This window comes from Melospiza melodia, chromosome Z (genome assembly GCF_035770615.1).
Source record: "Melospiza melodia melodia isolate bMelMel2 chromosome Z, bMelMel2.pri, whole genome shotgun sequence".
NCBI lineage: Eukaryota > Metazoa > Chordata > Aves > Passeriformes > Passerellidae > Melospiza > Melospiza melodia.
Window position 1 is genome coordinate 11,692,257 of NC_086226.1, and position 18,170 is coordinate 11,710,426.

General features: G+C 36.9%; 1 protein-coding gene across 1 annotated transcript in view; it reads left to right on the forward strand.

Moving 5' to 3' along the window:
• Nucleotides 1–16,997, forward strand: part of SLC1A3 (solute carrier family 1 member 3) — a 65,529-nt gene extending 48,532 nt beyond the window's left edge. The window contains exons 6-10 of the mRNA XM_063179738.1: nucleotides 7,144–7,439; nucleotides 9,474–9,707; nucleotides 11,466–11,660; nucleotides 13,054–13,188; nucleotides 14,440–16,997. Of these exons, the coding sequence (XP_063035808.1) occupies nucleotides 7,144–7,439; nucleotides 9,474–9,707; nucleotides 11,466–11,660; nucleotides 13,054–13,188; nucleotides 14,440–14,644 (1,065 nt within the window). The 3' untranslated portion in view covers nucleotides 14,645–16,997. The remainder of the gene's footprint in view (nucleotides 1–7,143; nucleotides 7,440–9,473; nucleotides 9,708–11,465; nucleotides 11,661–13,053; nucleotides 13,189–14,439) is intronic.
• Nucleotides 16,998–18,170: the final 1,173 nt, after the last annotated feature.

Consider the following 18,170-nt stretch of genomic DNA (forward strand, 5'->3'; position numbering starts at 1 on the left):
AATATTTTTCATAAATCTCTCAAGTTTGGAAGTTATTATCTAGAGCTCTTGAAAGCAATCAAAGAGTCTTCCAGACTGCAGTTCCAAAAAGATTTGGGAAATTATTGAAGCAGATAACAGGCCATTAGTTTGATCTTGGTTGTAGTGCAGGATATAAATGCCTTAAAGGGAAAAGTAGAGACTTAAAATAAACAAAAAAGAAAAATACACAAAACAAACCTACTACCAAAACCACAAAGTTTCTGAAACATAAATTTTACCATCTTTCTTCCATAATATTGCTCATTTCCTCTTTCTTTTTTTTTTTTTCTATTTTATTGTTGGTTTTATTATTGTTTGTTTTGGTTGAAGTTTTTTATTTTGGTTTTTTTGGGGGGTTTTTTGACTTCTGAGAAACAGTAGTGTTTTTAAGATGACAAAAGTACAATCGTTGCACAGGGGACTGCAAGAATTTTAAAATTTGTGGAGATAGCAATGGAAGTTGCTGAAGGGCTGGGAGTACATCAGTTGATATTTTTATGAATGACATTGCCAAAAGATGCACACAGTTAAATTTACAGATGACAAGAAAGTCCAAGCACTTTGTGTTGGGATATCAAAAAATGCCAAAGAAGCTGATAAGACCCTGGCACAACACAATATTATAAAGTCACAGCAACAAATGACTCAGCTCTTGCACATGTTGGCATGTTTGGTTACCTCCTAGTAGCTCTTCAACACATGTGAAGTAAACCTTTAGAAGTTACAGTAATTTCTTCTTTGACATAGCAAATTATCATCAAAAACACCAAAAATGTTCAGTTCAGCTCTAGGATATACATTAAGTGACAGAACACCAAGACACAAACTAAGGCCAGAGGAATGTGATCATTTGGGATAACGAGTATATTCAGTTTTCTTCATTCATAGATTCATGCAAAATGAACATAGTGAAGGGAGGAGTTGTTGGAATTATCAAAAGAGTACAACATATAGAGCAAAAAAATTACTGAGAAACTATTCAAGTACAAAAAAAAAAGTGGGAACAGAGCTAAATAAGATAAAAACATACAAAAAGAAATGGAAATCACTATTACCAAATTTAAACTGGAAATTAGTGCTCTTTTTAACCCTATGCAACTTAAAGTTGAATTCCTGAAAACATCTTCATTTAGGAGTTATAGGAACACTTCACCAGTTTTGAAATACTGTTTAAAAATTATTTTTATAGTATTCTACTGTACCAGAAAACTTGATTCAGTAACTAGCAGTACTAAACCCATGTTCTTAATTAAAGATATCCTGTAGATTATGTTAACATTTAAGTACCTTGTATTTCTCTTGGGCTTTAAAGCCTAAGGGAGTTTTGAAAAAACAATCTAGAAAAACCAGACATATTCAGTGAAAGTTTTTACTGACTTTCAGCAGCAGTACCAAGCATTTTAAATTTGTCATACCATTACTTTTTGGACTTGGTACCTAACTCTAGATTTTTACATAGAAGTTATTTAGTTGTAGCAGATTTGTTAAAAAAAGATCTTAGCTTACAAGTATGCATAACATTCTTAGGTATCCAGATGATTTTGTACATCTGACCCCACAATTTTCTTTCCAAAAGTTTCCATCCATTATTTCATATGTTTCTCAGAAGATTTATGAAGGGGAATGAGCCATCTGGCACAAATCTGTTTGTGTAACGCCGTGTCTGATGGTCAGAACACAGTACTTCTCATAGCTGTCCTCATCAACATGTGTAACACCATGCCACAGCTTCACACACCTGGAAATCATCACTGGAATATGCACTGCACATTTAGATCTCATGTTTGGGTAGATCAGATGTGCACATTATGTCTTGCAGCATCCTTAGGCAGGTTTCTTTCCTAGTTTGTGCTGGAAGCCACTGGAGGTGTGAAATTAAATGGAGAGCATAACCAGAGTGGGAGAGATTTTAAGTGGAGTTTGGCAATGCTTTTATAAGGTTGCTGCAGGGACACAAAGTCCTGGAGGGAGACTGGAACATTAGGACTCATCTAGGAAATGTCTTCCTAAATTTTCTACTGTTCTTCTTTCATTTGTTTGGTCCTTTGGATTCCCTTTCCTGTTTCTTCCCAACAAGACTGCGAGGCAAAGCTGCCTCCCCTTTCATTTACTTCTCCTCTTCCTCCTTCTTTGCACCTTTTCTTTCCCAGGTATTTCCATTTTCCACTTGACTGACATGAATTTTCAATATGATGGAGAGTGGTTTTGTTCTCTCAAGATCCTGGGATGCATTTTTTCATGTTCTGTACACATCCATCCACTTTCATTAGGTGATTCCAAACCTTTGCTTAGAGTGGGAGGGACGTGGCCCTTCCAAATTCCAGCTGGAGATTCAGGGACTTGAGAGATATGGGGAGATATGCCAGACAGTGAAGACTGAGACAAAGAACTCATTGGGTATCTCAGCCTTCTCAGGCTGATTGTTGAACAGCAGATTGTTAATCTAAATAACATGTTTTCTGATGATAGAAGTTTTCATATGACCTGTCACGACATTCACTATGCACAGTTCTCATGAGGCTTTTGTGATTTTTATGAGTAACAAGAGAATCTGAATAGATTGACTGCAGATGAATATTCCACACTTACCTAAAATTAGATTACTTTGTTCAAATTTTTCTCGATGCCCCTGCATTCACCCCAGTTTAGGGAGATCTAAAGAAATCTTTGGGTTTATATTTCAGCTCTGGCCACTATCTATCTCTTCATTTCTCTTTCTTCGCTAAATTAAAAAATGCTGTCTTGCCTGGGGCTGAGCAGTGGTGAGCAGTCTGCTTGTTAAGCAGATACTGCTTTAAGTATCTTGTTCTTCATGCTGTGCTCTGGAGGTCTATCAAAGGGCAGAAGAAACACAAGCAAACTTGCAAAATCAAGAGAAACAGAATCAACCTAAAAATCTGGTGAGGGTCACTCTCTCACTCTGGTGTGAACGGTTAGAATTTGATGCCAGCTGAAGCCTAAAGAACTGCATCTGATAACTGCATTTCTTCTGAGATATTTTTAATTATATATTCTTTCCTGAACTTGTCATTATCAAGGGAATTGTAAGTGTTAATCACACATCCAGAAATGAATACTAACTAATATATGGTGTCTATTCCTCATGATAATTTGGGGTGATTAAGATATATTATGACTTGTGTCATCAACTCTTATGCAGAAAATTTGGAATGCATTCACACATATCCATATGGAGAGCAAAGGAAAAAAAAGCTAATGAAGAAGACGGAATATCTCTATCTTTTTTTAATTTTTCAGAGCTGCATTTAAGCAAACTGGTTACTTTTAAAATCACTATTCACCAAATGCTGCATCATCATACAGACTTAGCGCAGACAGTACTAATGACAGAGTAAATTATGACAGTGAATTATGAACTTTCAGAATAGCTACCATTGCAATTACCTTTTATGCAAGCTAAACCAATGGGATATGCTGCTGCCAGGTTATAATATTGCTTCTCCAAAAGTCCTTCCATATATCCAAGTCAAATGATGGGATATCTTGTATCACTAATAAAATCAGAAAAATAACCAAAGTGTAAACAACTGATTCATCATATTATTCAATACAAAAATCTATATTGTCTATTTCATAGTAAACTAAGTTAATTAAAATTAATTTTCCAGTTGATCATTATCACCATGTCTTGTAAAAAAAGTCCAGAAATTCATTACTTTTGCATTTTACTTGCAGATATGATTGTTCATAGAAGGCAGTTCAAATTAACACATTCAAATAGCATTTGTCTTACTCTTCAGTTGTTCTAAGTGCATTAATTTAAGGAAAAATTATGAGTATTTTGCATCTAAAATTTTACCAGGCAAAAATACCTCTTCCTGGAAGTTTAATTAAATTATTTACTCCCAAAATTATAGGACTTTAGTGATACTGCCTAGCCCATCACATATTGTCAGTGTATGGACCTCTGTTCTCTCTTCTGAGACCCTTAAGGCTACAATGAGTGGTTTATTTTGCCAAATTTCTTCTATTTCTGAAAGTTGCAAAGGAACAAGAATCAGCAGAGTCACAATGTGAAATTAAACTGTCAGTTTCAGATACATTAAAAGCTGATAACTCTGATTGCCACTGAGATAGAGATCTGCTGAAAATAGGAATATCATAAAAGCTCAAAAAATTAACTCTTACCACCACTTTCTCTGCAGAGCAATAATAATCAACCCTGCTATTAACTCAGCTATTTCAAAGCAATTTCTAACATCCTGAAGGTGGTCCTTCATCCAGTCACTCCCTATGATCAGTTGGCTTTTCCACCATTTCACACACACAAAATACATTTTGAGGTGGCCAAGCAATCTTATGTTTTGCCTTTCGTGTCATTTGAAAAAGCAATAATAAGGATAAAATTCAACCAACGCCTCACACTTTTTCCCTCAGTAGATACTTCCCTTGTGTTCCCTGTGTCTGGTTTGCCTTGATTTCTTTTGCTTCACCACGAAACCTCTCGTGGCTTTTGGTAGAAAACTTTGTGCGAAAGAGAGATCCACAGCAGGAAAATCCACAGGGATCCCCTGGTGCTCAGTCAGCTATAATGGAAGAAAGAGTGGCTCTAGTAAATATTCCAGTGGAAATAAAGTTGCTCTGGTTTCTGTTGCTTAGATTTTGTATCTCACTCTGAATCTCACTCTGAATAACATTTTGAATCTCACTCTGAATAAGCTGTTTCTCCCCTCCTCTGGAAGGGGTTCCAGAAAGACTATTATTTTCTGTAGCAATATTTCTGAATACTTAAATCTGATGAATAAGTGAGCAAACAGAAAAGACCTACATGTCTGTGGGCCACTCTTGTGGCTGAAATGGAAAAGGACTTAGCTGAGTGAGTTCTTAAAATCCATATTATACCCCAAAAGAGACTTAAGTAATGAATTAAAGGCATGCTACTGCTGTAACAGAATTGCAGAATGACCATAAAATGAAACCATATTCTTATTACCACCTAAAATTCTTTCTAACATGGGTTTTTGAAGGTAAAACCTTTGCGTGATTATATTTTTTCCCCATATAGCTCCCAACACCTCCTCAGTCCCCCACCACAATTTTGTAGCCACGTGGATTCCACACTTTTGACCTTCCAGGTAGGAATGAGAGAAGAACCTGAGCATAATAGAGGGGATTCAGAACCAAGTAAATTATTATGTGCTAGGGAAAGTGGGAAATTAATAGGAAATTTCAAAAGAAATTATGCTTTAATTCCAGACCTTATTGTTCCAGAACTCATTAAACAGCTTGCTTTCCTACTTTCATCTAATCTGTGTGCCTGCAAATGCAAAATAGTTACAGACATTTGCATTAATGAATTTGCACCTAAGGTTTTATTTTCCTATTGAAAAACAGCAATAAAAATAGAAATATAACAAAATTACCACACCTGGAGACAAGGAAAGAGAATAAGATAGGGAAAGAGAAAGGGAAATGGAAAGGGAAAAAAGAAAAACAAACAAAGCCCCCCCCCCAAAAAACACAAAACAAAACCCAGAATTTTTGATGTAAATTGTTAGGCAGTATTTTGACATTCCTGACGAGACAGAATAAAAAACACTTTATTGAGTACTTATATTACTTTTCCATTTACACTTTAATACCCCTATGTTACTTAAAGAGACATCCCCATCCCTTCTTCCCTGGTTGTGTAATTCCAGTCTCTGTGCTCTTCCCTCTCTGACACTTCAACAGCCATTGAGCTGATTCACATCCCCAGGCTTTACCCAAAAAATCATGACATTTTTTGCTTGGTGAGATTCCTGACACTTTTTAAAAAGTAGAATTGTCTCACTGAGGGCTCAAACCAGAATTATCACAGGCTGGATGTGAGTGGGTGAGGCAGTGGAACTGGGCTTTTCCTTGTCAGCCAACTGCTCACACAGCTCTTTGCTGACTTCTGTACAGCCCAAATCTTGAAAGATTTTAACAAAGTTTATTCAAAACTCAAGAGCATCTGTCCCTCATGAATTTTGGTTCTGCTACATATTATTCAGAAACTCTCTATAGATGTCCAGTTACCAGGTTTTATTTGACATTCTGAGAGACTTAGGGCCTTTAGGGGGTACCTCAAATATGGGGAAGGAGTGCATAAAACTTTTCAGGTGAAGAAAGTAACATTAAATCAGGCTGGTGTTGAAAGATGATGATACTCAGGTTTCCCATCTTGGTCATAATTGCTTCATTTCACTCAAGTACTTCTGGAGCGTTCAACAGGTCTCCAGATATCAGTAAGGATAATTGGAGCTTTCCTGGTAGCTCAAAAAAATAATAAAAAAAAAGAATAAAAAAGGAAAAAAGAAATCAAAGTTGTGGAATAACCTCAACAGCAACATTCTGCTGCTTTAATGGTCTAAGCATCTTGAGACACATGAGGAGCATCCTAGTAATATTCAATATACTTTGTGTTCAACAAAATTTAGCCAGGACAGAGCAGCAGGGCTTTTTTAGCCCAGATAGAAATATTGAGGCTGTAAATTTCTCTTTGGTAAAACATTTCGGGGTGAAAGTCTGGTTTTCAAAGCAGACATTTAGGACCATGTTGAGATTTAGAAAGTGAATTGTCTGTTCCGTAAAGGAACCATTTAAAGTATAGACCATTTAAAGTATAGACCATTTAAAGTATATTCTCTAATTAAGAAATGTGGTGACTTTTTCTGCAAAACAAACTAATGGCTTGCCATAACAAAAGAAAAAAGAGGTATGTTATATTTAATCTAACTTCAGTCTCATTTTTTTTTATACAAAAAGATGAAGAAATAAAGAAAGTCCAGAGCACAAGAAAATATTCTCACTAGCCAAAAAAAGGACTATAAACATTTGGAATTTTGTTGTTAGGAAAAATGGCAATTTATATAAAATGCAAATTAAGAGTCAATAGTCTTGTTACAGAATATAGGAGCAGGACACATTTGCATCTTTGACTTCAGTCTGTTTAGGAGAAAATTATTTCCAGAAGCTAAAGCTGAAGATTTAGTTTTTGAAGTTAAAAGGACTTTTGTTGTTTTCAGGAAAACCAAGTATTCATCATAATACATTTTACTTAGATAATAATTTAATTGGTGATTTTAACCTTTGTTTGATATGATTCACTGAACTTCTATCTTTCTTTTCTTTTAACAGTTCAAAACCAACTATGAAAAGAGAAAGTTTAAAGTAGCTATTCCACCCAACGACACATCCACAGTGACTTCCATAATAAGCAACGTGTCAGAAGCAATGGAAGCTCTCACCCGAATGAAAGAGGAGATAGTTCCTGTTCCAGGCTCTGTGAATGGAGTGAATGCCCTTGGCTTGGTGGTGTTCTCAATAAGCTTTGGCCTGGTGATTGGGAGCATGAGGGAGCAAGGTCAGGCGTTGAAAGACTTCTTTGATAGCCTTAATGAGGCTATCATGAGATTGGTAGCTCTAATCATGTGGTAAGTGCCTCTTCGATAAATTCCTTTTTCAGCTACTAACAATATTTTTTCATCACAGTCAGGCACTGGGTAGCAGGAATCCATTTGGCAGAAAGTCAGACAATAAGATTGTATCTACCTTGGAAGTTTTTCATGAGTGGACCCATGAGCTGTAACTCTCTGTGACCATAATCTGCCCAAACATACCAACTCTTCCAGTGGGTTTCACTTTTGACATGAGAAAAATCAGGGTCCATGGCAGAAGTTGCTACCCTTATCAGACCTATTTTATGTCTTCATAAGACAGCACTTAGAGCAGTAAGCTGTTGAAGTTTCCTTACATACTACTCTGAATTCATTAAAGGAAACTGACAAACCTCTCCCATAACCTTATTTCTACACAGCAAGACCTTGTTATCATAATTTTTCAACGCAACTGGTTCCTGTAGTTGTGGGATTTACATGCACATCCTTGCATTGTAGCTGCACTGCTCACACATGCACATAATTTTCCTGCTTTCTTTATTGTGTTCAGTAGGTAAATAAATACCTTTTCCCTCAAGGTATGAAATCTTCTCAAAAATTAAGATTCATTATTCTCCAGGTAGAAGCTTAACTTTGAAAAGAAATTATGTCTTGTTGCCGTCTTTACTACAGGTAAAAACCAAATCAACTGCAAGAGTCTGTTGAGGAGCACACATATATACTGCCATACTAGATATGAAACCAAAAATAAGTATATTTGCTCCATTAACTAAAACCTTTTCTCCTCACAAGCACATTTAAAATGTTAAAGCAGTGGCTTCAGATAAATTTCCACAGGCACTTGATCACATAAAGGGCAGTTGAGATACATGGATAGATTCTATTCCATGGTATCTTACTGTGAGAAGGCAAGGGGACATTTAGGAGTGGGGCTGTACCTAAATTACTGCTGCAGCAGAATTATGTTTGAGTTTAATGCTCAGCACCAGCTCTTTCTGCACCTCTAGCTGTGCTTCCTGGTAGGCAAAAGCAGTTCATCCCACCTGTGCAGCCAACCTTTGACATACGGATTTCTTCGTGGTGATGAATATATCATCCCATTGGATGAAATGTAACATAGCCAGAATTGATGCCTGGAAAATAGAACAGACCCTCACAAAAACATTAGAGTGAATATAAATGCAAATCTTTAGTTGAAACCTTTCAGGTACACCATATGTCAAAAGTCGCACATGGTATATTAATTCTACCATTTAAAAATGGTTAGTCTGTTATTATACTTATCATACACTGTCCAATTAAAAGATTATCTGGTTAGGTAATTATTCCTGGGGTCCTGCCTCACTGGAAGCAGTCTAGAGGTTTCTTTTGCCCTACTTTTGATATGTCTGGTCCAGATTCTGGTTGGAAAACAGAACACCCATGTGCTTCTCTTGGAATAAAACTAAACAGTATTTAGGAATGCATTTATAAGGTTAGCTTATTGTTCCTAAGTGTAGGGAAGAAAGGTAGGAAAAAACTTCGAAGCTATAGCCAAAGCTATAAAGCTGCAATTATGTGAAAAATACAAAAGGGTAAAAATCTTAGGCATCAGAAGCAACTTGAAATCTTCAGAAGTTATCAGACTTCTGTATGGGTTCCTTCCCCACAGAAACTACCTTTCCCTGTGGGAAACAACACTGGAATAGAGCTGGGTGTTTGATATAGTACACACATATATCAGTTGAGCCTTCATTCACACAGGCAGAATTACAACAGGATTGGCTAAACTAGCTTTTATGTTACACTTGAATTCCAAGGAGAATTCATTTCCCTACTTGTCCAAAAGGCTCGCTAGATGTTGAATCCATTGAAATCCTCACCAGATGTTGAATCCACTGAACCCCACCAAAAACACTCACTGCTGTGGTTCAATCCAGGTTGAATTGTTAAGAGTTGAAGAGTTAAATTTTTTAACTGCTCCTGAATAGTGAAATTCTGCATTTTTGCGTATAAACCCAAACAGGACGGGTGGGTTTCTACTGAATTTCTACTTTGTTTTGTAATGCTGTTTTGATTTGATTTTTGCAGGTATGCTCCACTTGGAATTCTCTTCTTGATTGCTGGGAAAATTGTTGAGATGGAAGATATGGGTGTGATTGGTGGTCAGCTTGCCATGTACACTGTAACAGTTATCATTGGCTTGCTAATTCATGCTGTCATTGTCCTACCTCTTCTCTACTTCGTGATCACTCGGAAGAACCCGTGGGTATTTATTGGAGGCTTGATCCAGGCATTAGTCACAGCTTTGGGAACATCTTCCAGGTATAACAAAATGTTTTAAAGCCATATCTTTATTTTAGTATTACTGGTTTAAGAAACAATTTTGTTTAATGTTTGATATTCTAAGTAGTTTGTAGCGGCTTGATAATTAAGGATAGAGCTGGCAAAGAATATGTATGGCAAAATGGAGCAGCAAGCAGAAAAGTCCTGAGGGGATTCCTATTGGCAGCTGACATTTTGTGCCCAAAATCCTGATAGCCAATTGTGGATACAGAACCTACAACAGAAATGCCACTTTCGTTCTTGCAGGTGGTCAGAGTTATGTCATGTGAATTTTAAAAACTGTTTGCATCTATGGCAGAAAGGAACGTTACAATAAAGTGTACATTTTGATACCATTTGACCTTTCATAAAACATCAGCAATTTTGTTAGATTTTAAAAATGTGCCTTAAAGACAGGGGGTTTCAATCAGATATTCTGTGATGCTAAATTTAAGTCCTTGGTGTTTGAGATTGTTTTGAAGTAAAAACCTAGGCTGATGCAAGACAGCATACTATACTGCAAGTGGATTAAAAAACCATTTAGAATTCAACTGTAAGATGACTGTAAGCAAAAATATTTTTTAACACAATTTTCCACAACCCCTCTTTATTTTTTGTCAGTATTTTATCAATATTGATAGAGTTTTCAAAGACTTGAAAGTCTGCTAAGTATTTAGCAATGAAGGTTTCACTAGGATCAAGTAAGCTGAATTGCTGTGTCTTGGAAAACTTCTTTACTTTGGCTTGGTCAGATGAAGACATGCAAGACATGCAGTTAACTTTCTTCATAGCTACTCATATATTGCCATGTTTTGTATTTTTAGCCAAAACAACAATGATCACATGTTGACATTTTAGGTGTTGCTAAGTATTTGCACAGTCTCATTCTGCCCCCACAGTGAGTTGAGGGGTTCACAGTGGGTTGGGAGGGCACACGGCCAGACAGATGAACCAAAGTAAGTAAATAGATATTCCATGTACATACATCATAGTCAGCAATGAAAGGGGAAAAAGGATTTTAGGAAGGCTAGCCACACATTACTCCAGAACTTGCTGGCCACTGGTCCATCGGTGGGAGTGGTTCTAAGTATCACTTGTATTGTTTTATTTTCTCCTGCTCTTCTTTCAAACTTCACCCACACTTACTAAACATTTTTATTCTCAATGCCTCCATTTTCTTGTTCTTACTGTTCCTTTCTGTTTTGCCTGTCCCATCAAGGTGTGGAGGCAAATGAGTGGCTGTGCAGTGCTTAGCTGCCTACTGGTGTTAGCCCATAGATGGGAAAATAATGTAACCATCAATCAAAATGCCCTTTGCAGGAGAGCCCACAAAAAAGAAGAGGAAACAAGCTTGTTCCTGGAGATTTGAATAGTCCAATTGGTATACCTTCAAGAAAATAATGCTTAGGGTGATTCAATCACAGCTCCATGACTTAAAACTGAGAAGCAGGAATTTTAGATAGATCCCTGTGCCTGGCAGAAGAACCTTGTGACAAAACACTAAACTTAGACACATTCAGATTAGGGATTACATAGAAAGTAGCAGTAATTAACAGCTGGGAAAAGTTTCCAAGAGCGTTAGGAGAACCTTCACCATTAGAAATGTTTAAATTCAGTATTTGCTTAAAAAAACAAGCCCTATTCTGGTGGATCACATAAGAACTACGACAGAATCGTCTCGTGATTGTAATGTGACATTCTTCTCTTTCCGTCTCTGCAGAATTTATATTATATATTATCTTTTTCTTTCTGTTTCAGTTCTGCAACACTACCAGTTACATTTAAGTGTCTAGAAGAAATAAATGGAGTGGACAAACGAGTTACAAGATTTGTACTCCCGGTTGGTGCTACAATTAATATGGATGGAACTGCTTTATATGAGGCTTTGGCTGCAATTTTCATTGCACAGGTCAACAACTTTGATCTGAACTTTGGGCAGATTATCACAATCAGGTATGGAAATCACTGTTACCTACATTTTAAAAAAGCACCTTTGTGATGACCCCTTCCTGGTTTAAGTGGGATTAAACAAAAGCATTAGAACTAAAATCAAGAACTGCTACAGTATCATATTATCAGTAATTTCCATCTTCTTCACACAGAAGGACTCCCACCATATACTCTCATTTAGATAAACTTTTAGCAAAACTGTAACATGATGCACCCCTTACTACTTTAATAAAGACAAACAAGTACAAAATTTAATTAATTTCAAATTTTTCTTTCTTAAGAACTCATGCAGCTGTTGGGACCTACAGACTTATAATGAGTACCAGGTAGTTTATAATGCATGTACAAAGCTGAAGCATAAAGCCATCACAGTGTTATTGCTAGAGGAGGAAGTGTTTCCCTGGTTTCAGAAGACCATCACGTTCCTGTGTAAGGAACAGTTACACAATTTTATTACAATTGGCTGATGGAAATGGTGAACACAGGTTATGTTTTCAAGCACACAACCCCTCTTGTTGGAAATACAGCAGCAAACAACCCACTACTTATAGCATTCAGTAATAACTGATTTGCTTAATTTCATTTTCTTTATCACAATTCAGGGAAAAGGGGTGATGTGTATTTGTGCGGAAGAAGGGAGTGTCAGCAAAGGGCACTGTGGGAAAAAGACACATATCTATCACATAGGAGCACTGAAAGTTCAGATATAGTGCTCCATAAAACCCACCAGTTTATTTCAATATTCATTAACCTAAGGCAAAATCTGCCTTCACCCTCCAAGGAAATTGTTTCACTTTCATTAATACTAGAGCTACAGGCAAACCACCTGAGGAAACAAATTCCCCCTATACTAGGTGTGAACAAGGATATTTCTGTGAAGTCACTGGACTGTATGACTCAGGGTTTCTGGCAGCTTTCTGTTTTCTGATGCCAGAACAGCAGCTGCTGGAGGACAGAGACTTCACCTGGCATGAAGTTATACTGAGATGGACAGAGAGCAAAAGTTCATGTGTTAGATCTGCCAGGACAGAATACCTCCTCAGCTTTTCTTTTAACATGTTTGAGCTTGTGGAGAGAGTTTTTTTCAGTGGGTGGGGACATGTAACTATAATGGTTTTTTGTGGCCCTTGGCATCTAGTTGGGAATTTATCACTAACAAAATTATGTTTCAAGGTTTCTGGATAGAGGTTTAGTGAAACACTTTGGATCAAGGGTTATAGTCCCCTGCAGCTACAGGGTGTTCAGATAAGGGTCTAGGCTCATCTTTTTATTTAATACTGAGTAAATGCCTTCTTGCTTTATGTCTGATTTTAAAGTTTGACAGATGATAAGGAGAGCTTTTATTACAGTTTAATTGCAGAAATCAGTTAACTGTTCTTGCCATCTCTTTGCACAGCATCACTGCTACAGCTGCCAGTATTGGGGCTGCAGGCATTCCTCAAGCTGGACTGGTCACCATGGTCATTGTTCTCACATCAGTGGGTTTGCCTACAGATGATATCACTCTTATCATCGCAGTGGACTGGTTCTTGTAAGTATTTTTTATTGTTAGAGGCTTAGACCACATTCAGAAGTGAAATAGCCAGGCACATTGTGGCTATACTGCACTGTTTTGCTCTGAAAGGCAGTTGGAAACAAATGTTTAAAAGAATCACTATTTCTTGCTAGCAAGTTATTTTCTTAGAGCAGATGGTGAGGGGTTTTGCTTAATTATGGTTCCTTTTGCATGCAAATTTTACACAGAAACCTGTATTGTTCAGATACTAAGAAAACTTTCAGACACACTGTTATTAAATAAGCAAAGAATTGCTTTATTCTTTTATGTTTTTTAGAATGACAATGAAAACTTTTCACTAAATCAGACTCAGATCTGAATCAGATCCAACCAATTCATTGCAGCCTTGCTGACTATCTAATCTAGGAAAGGTTCATCTGTCTACCCCATGAAAGCAGAAATTAAAAATAATTGTGTAACTGACAGCACAAAGTATTGCCCCTCAGTTTTTCCATTCGTCTATCTGTAGAAGATGACAGGCACCTTTAAAAATATATACCTAGGTCCAGGAAATAAATGAAAGGAAGTCTTTTTCCAACCTCTATTTCATCTAACATGTGTTATTTAGCCTTTCTGGGGGCTTTTACCCTTCAATCTCCTCAAGTGATCTCTGAAATAGGTTGCCTTGTGTTGTTATCAGAACATAATGCCTTAAAATGGTTATCCAACCACCTGATGTAGGTAGGTGGGTGCTTTCCTACTGACACTGCCAGTCACTCCTTGTCAAGCTGCCCTCTGCAACTGCTGGGCAGAGCCCTCTGAGAGGGGTGAGTTTCTGTGGTTTAATTTGAGTCATTCCTGCGCAGTTCCACCCTAAATTACATATCATATTTTATGGTCAGGAGACAATCAATGTAAAGGTAAAACAAGGTAAAGATTAACTAGGTAAATTCTTGCTAGCTTACACGTTTAGAGGATATAAAGCCAAACTCTTGATATCCAAGAGTATCAAAATGCTGGCTCCAAGAAACCATGTGCTCCCTTTGCCATCCTCATCACACGACCATTTCTTGCTGTGAGGTTACTGAGAGCATTAGCACATTTTGTGACTCCACATCCTGCTGTATTTGTTAATGTCTGTAGAAGAAATCATGGCATTAAGAGTTCAGATAAGTGAGTGTATACAAAACAGGTGACTCACCTGGTACCTATTTGAGGGCCATTTTAGCACCTAGTCTGCTTGCTTCCCTGAGCAAGGGATGGAGTCACTCACTGCCTTTTCCGTAGGGATCGCCTTCGTACCACCACCAACGTCTTGGGAGACTCCATTGGAGCAGGAATTGTTGAGCATTTATCACGGCATGAGCTGAAGAACAGGGATGCTGAGATGGGCAATTCCGTGATAGAGGAGAATGAGATGAAGAAACCATACCAACTGATCTCGCAAGAAAACGAGAACGAGAAACCAATAGATAGTGAAACCAAGATGTAGGCTAGAGAAAGCGTGAGTTCAACACTGCAAGTGTGGGAAAACACACACTTTTTCCAGCGATTTATATCTTGAATTCACCAACTTCATCCATTCCTTGATTTCTCCCTTTATGCTCGCACTGGAAAGAATTAATGAAAATATATTCCAAACTAGCAGTGATCATGGTACATGTTGGCTTCCCACTTAAAAAAAAATTAACAGGCAACAACACTGGTCCTGCTAGACATATGCTAACTGGGGATAAAAAAAGAGATTGTGTATATGTTACTCAGTCCTGTGAATCTTTTTTTTTCTTTTTTTTTTATGAACTGGAAAGTAAAAAAAGATAACAGAACCTGAAAATGGTTTTATTTTTTTAAATACCTGTTGCAAAATTCCTAACATCTATAAACACACAATCAACCCTTCTAACTTGATAACTGCATCCAGCTAAGTGAATTAACAGGACTTTTGCTATTTTATCTGATTTTGTTTTTCTCTAGTGTTATATTATTGTTCAAATACTAGCAGGAAAATAAAAAGCAGGAGATTAATCGAGGGGATAAAAAGGGGGAAGATATATAAATAAAGAAAAGAAAATACCCCCAAATCAGCACTTTTACCAGCTGAGATGAAATATTTCTGAGGAAGTTATTTTATCTAGACAGTTTTTTGAATTAGATTCAGCTTATCTTTATAAAAATTTAGCCTAGTTGGCCCCCATTGACTCACAAGCATTTACATATGCATGTATGTGCTTCCAATCTGGATTTGCTCCCTTAATTTCAACATCACAACCCAGTTAAACAATCTGTGTGTGTGTTTGTAGGAGCAAGGCCCTGGTCTGGGACAGAAAATGTGTCTTCATCTCTGGATGAAAAAATTTGCACGCTCTGGATGCACTAATGAGCTACTTAATAAGCAATTATAAGAAGGCAATGCCATCCTTCCACAGAAGGTGCAGAGGGTGAGATGTTCAGCTCCTAAATGGGCTGCATTCTGAATCTGAATCCCTGAGACCAGCAGAGGTTTTCTGGTTGGAAACCTCCCAAATTCATGATCCACTAATAAATTATAGAAGTACGAACTGGATTTACACTTTGCCATCTGGAGAAGGCTCCCTGTCTTAATGTGAATTTTTAATTCCTAGAAAGTTTACCAGTAGAACCTGAAAAAGAAGATAAAAGCCTTTGGAAAATAAAATGAATGGATGTTTTCGTATTTTATTAGGAAAATATATGAAAATTGAAAAATAATAAAAAATACTATAATATATGTTGAAATTTTAATGAGAAAGGATTTTTTAAATGAAATATTATAGGTAAATTTCAGGGAATAGATAAGGAAAGAATGAAAAAAAGAAAACAATGCACTTGTAATACAGTGGCTCTTTTGCTCAAGATTATTCCCTGAAGAAGTCCTTTTCTAGAAATACAAATTATGTACTTTTTCCTTTTTGCCTTGCGTTATTAGAGAGGTTAGACCAGAAAGCTTTATAATGAAGATGCAGTTGGGAGCAAGAAAAATAATAAATGGGCAGGCACAATAATTTTCAATTATCTGTTTTGTGGAAGTATTCAGCTTTCTTCCTTATTTGCCCCCTTGCCAAAATAATTCTGATGACAGAAATTAAGGATCCCTTTGCATTGTCCCATTCAAAAAATATTCAATATGTTGTATTTGTCACTTAAAGTCCATCAAAAAGGTGTACAAGTAACTGTAGCGGAAATGTTAGCATGCTGGTCAAAGACAAACCTTTTCCCTGGCAAGATTGGTTTTTGGGACTGAAAATTCCTGTCAATCTTCTCCAGCTGAGTAATTCAGAAAATACGAGCAAGAACTCTCAAGTGAATGAAGTGAGCAGGGTTTAATATAGGTTACTGAGCATCAAACCAAGAAAGCTCTAAATGAATCTCTAAATGAATGACCGAAAGAAAATATGGGTTGTTTTTGTTTTCATTTTTGGTTTTGTTTTGGTTTTTTTGCTAACAGAATGCAAATCTAGGATACAGACAGGCATTTTCTGATATATAATTAGAGATATTTTTATATAGATACTGTATTCAGAATGTGTGTATAAACATTAACTGTAGAATTTATGGCATAACATTTTAAATTTTTGTTAAGATTTTGTTTGGAAATACATTGCAAAGACAATGTAAAAGGCTGTCTTTCTATGACATCAGCTGAGAAAAATGAATTGTGTCACAAAGAATGTGATCTTTTTTATACTAACTTTGTTTCTTATGGAAATCAGGTATTATAGAAAGATTCCCTTCCCCATCCCTCACTGGTTCTGCATTGGTATGCACCCAGAGTGGATTGAGAAACATTACTTTGTAGATGTATTTTCAATAAAAATAGTTTTACATTACTGCTCTTATTGTGATTTAGACTTCTTTCAAAAGCTCTGTAACACAAGCTTTGCACAATCCCAGAGATGAGGAACTCATAGTATAGGATTTCAGGAATTACAGGCCATTTTGTACAGCAGGGCTTTGAACAGGGCTTCTTCGCTACAAATACTTACTCAGTTTCATGATCAAAAATAAAGAAGTAAATGGTGGGAGGCAGAAACATTAAGAATTAAAGGAACCAGTGTTTACCCCGCCAAAGTTCATTCAAATTCAAGTTTATAAATGTGTATTAACGTCTGAATAATCTAAAAAACCCAGAAAACTAAAAAACACGCCAAGTCAACAATAACAACAAAAAAAGCATAATTAGATGATCTAACCCCAAATTCAGCTTTGTAACATTACAACCTTCATAGCCAATTCACTATTATGCCCATGAAAGTGGTTTATGATACTGGGTTTATTTGGCAAAACCTTCAGCTAGCATTTACTGTCTAATGAAAGTGAATATCTCATCAGAGGCACTGAAAAGATATAAAAGATACAAGCTGAACCACTTGCATCTGGGAAGTTGTGTTGTTTGGAGCAAATGGAGACAGCAGGGAGAAGTCCTGCCTTCCTGAGCATACTTCAGCAAAACACCAAACTGACCTCTACCAGTACATCTGTGGTGCTTTAAGTGTAAACAAATTTTGTGAAAAAAATTGGAGATAAAAAAGGTTCAGAGAAGGCATGGTGTTACAGGGCACATGAACATAACTTTTAACAATTTTATTTCTAGTTACATGCATTTTCATTCACCGGATCCAGGTAGGTATCTTTGTGTCTCTGGAACTACTGTAATGATGGAAAGAGTGTAAAGAAAGAGGACTAGTGTATCACAGAATAATTTAGTTTGGAAAATACCTCCAAGACCACTGAGTCCAGCCTTTGATCAATATTTTGTCAACTAGACCATGGAGTGCCATGTCCATCCTTTTCCTGAGCACCTCCAGGGATGATGACTCCAACATCTCCCCAGGCAGCCTGTTCCAATACCCGACAACCCCTTCTGTGAAGAAATAAATATTTCCTGATGCCCAACCTGAACCTCCCCTGGCTCAGCTTGAAGCCATTTCCTCTCATTCTGTCACTTAACACTTGGGAGGAGAGCAAAGCCCTGTCTGGCTGCGCTCACCTTTCAGGGAGCT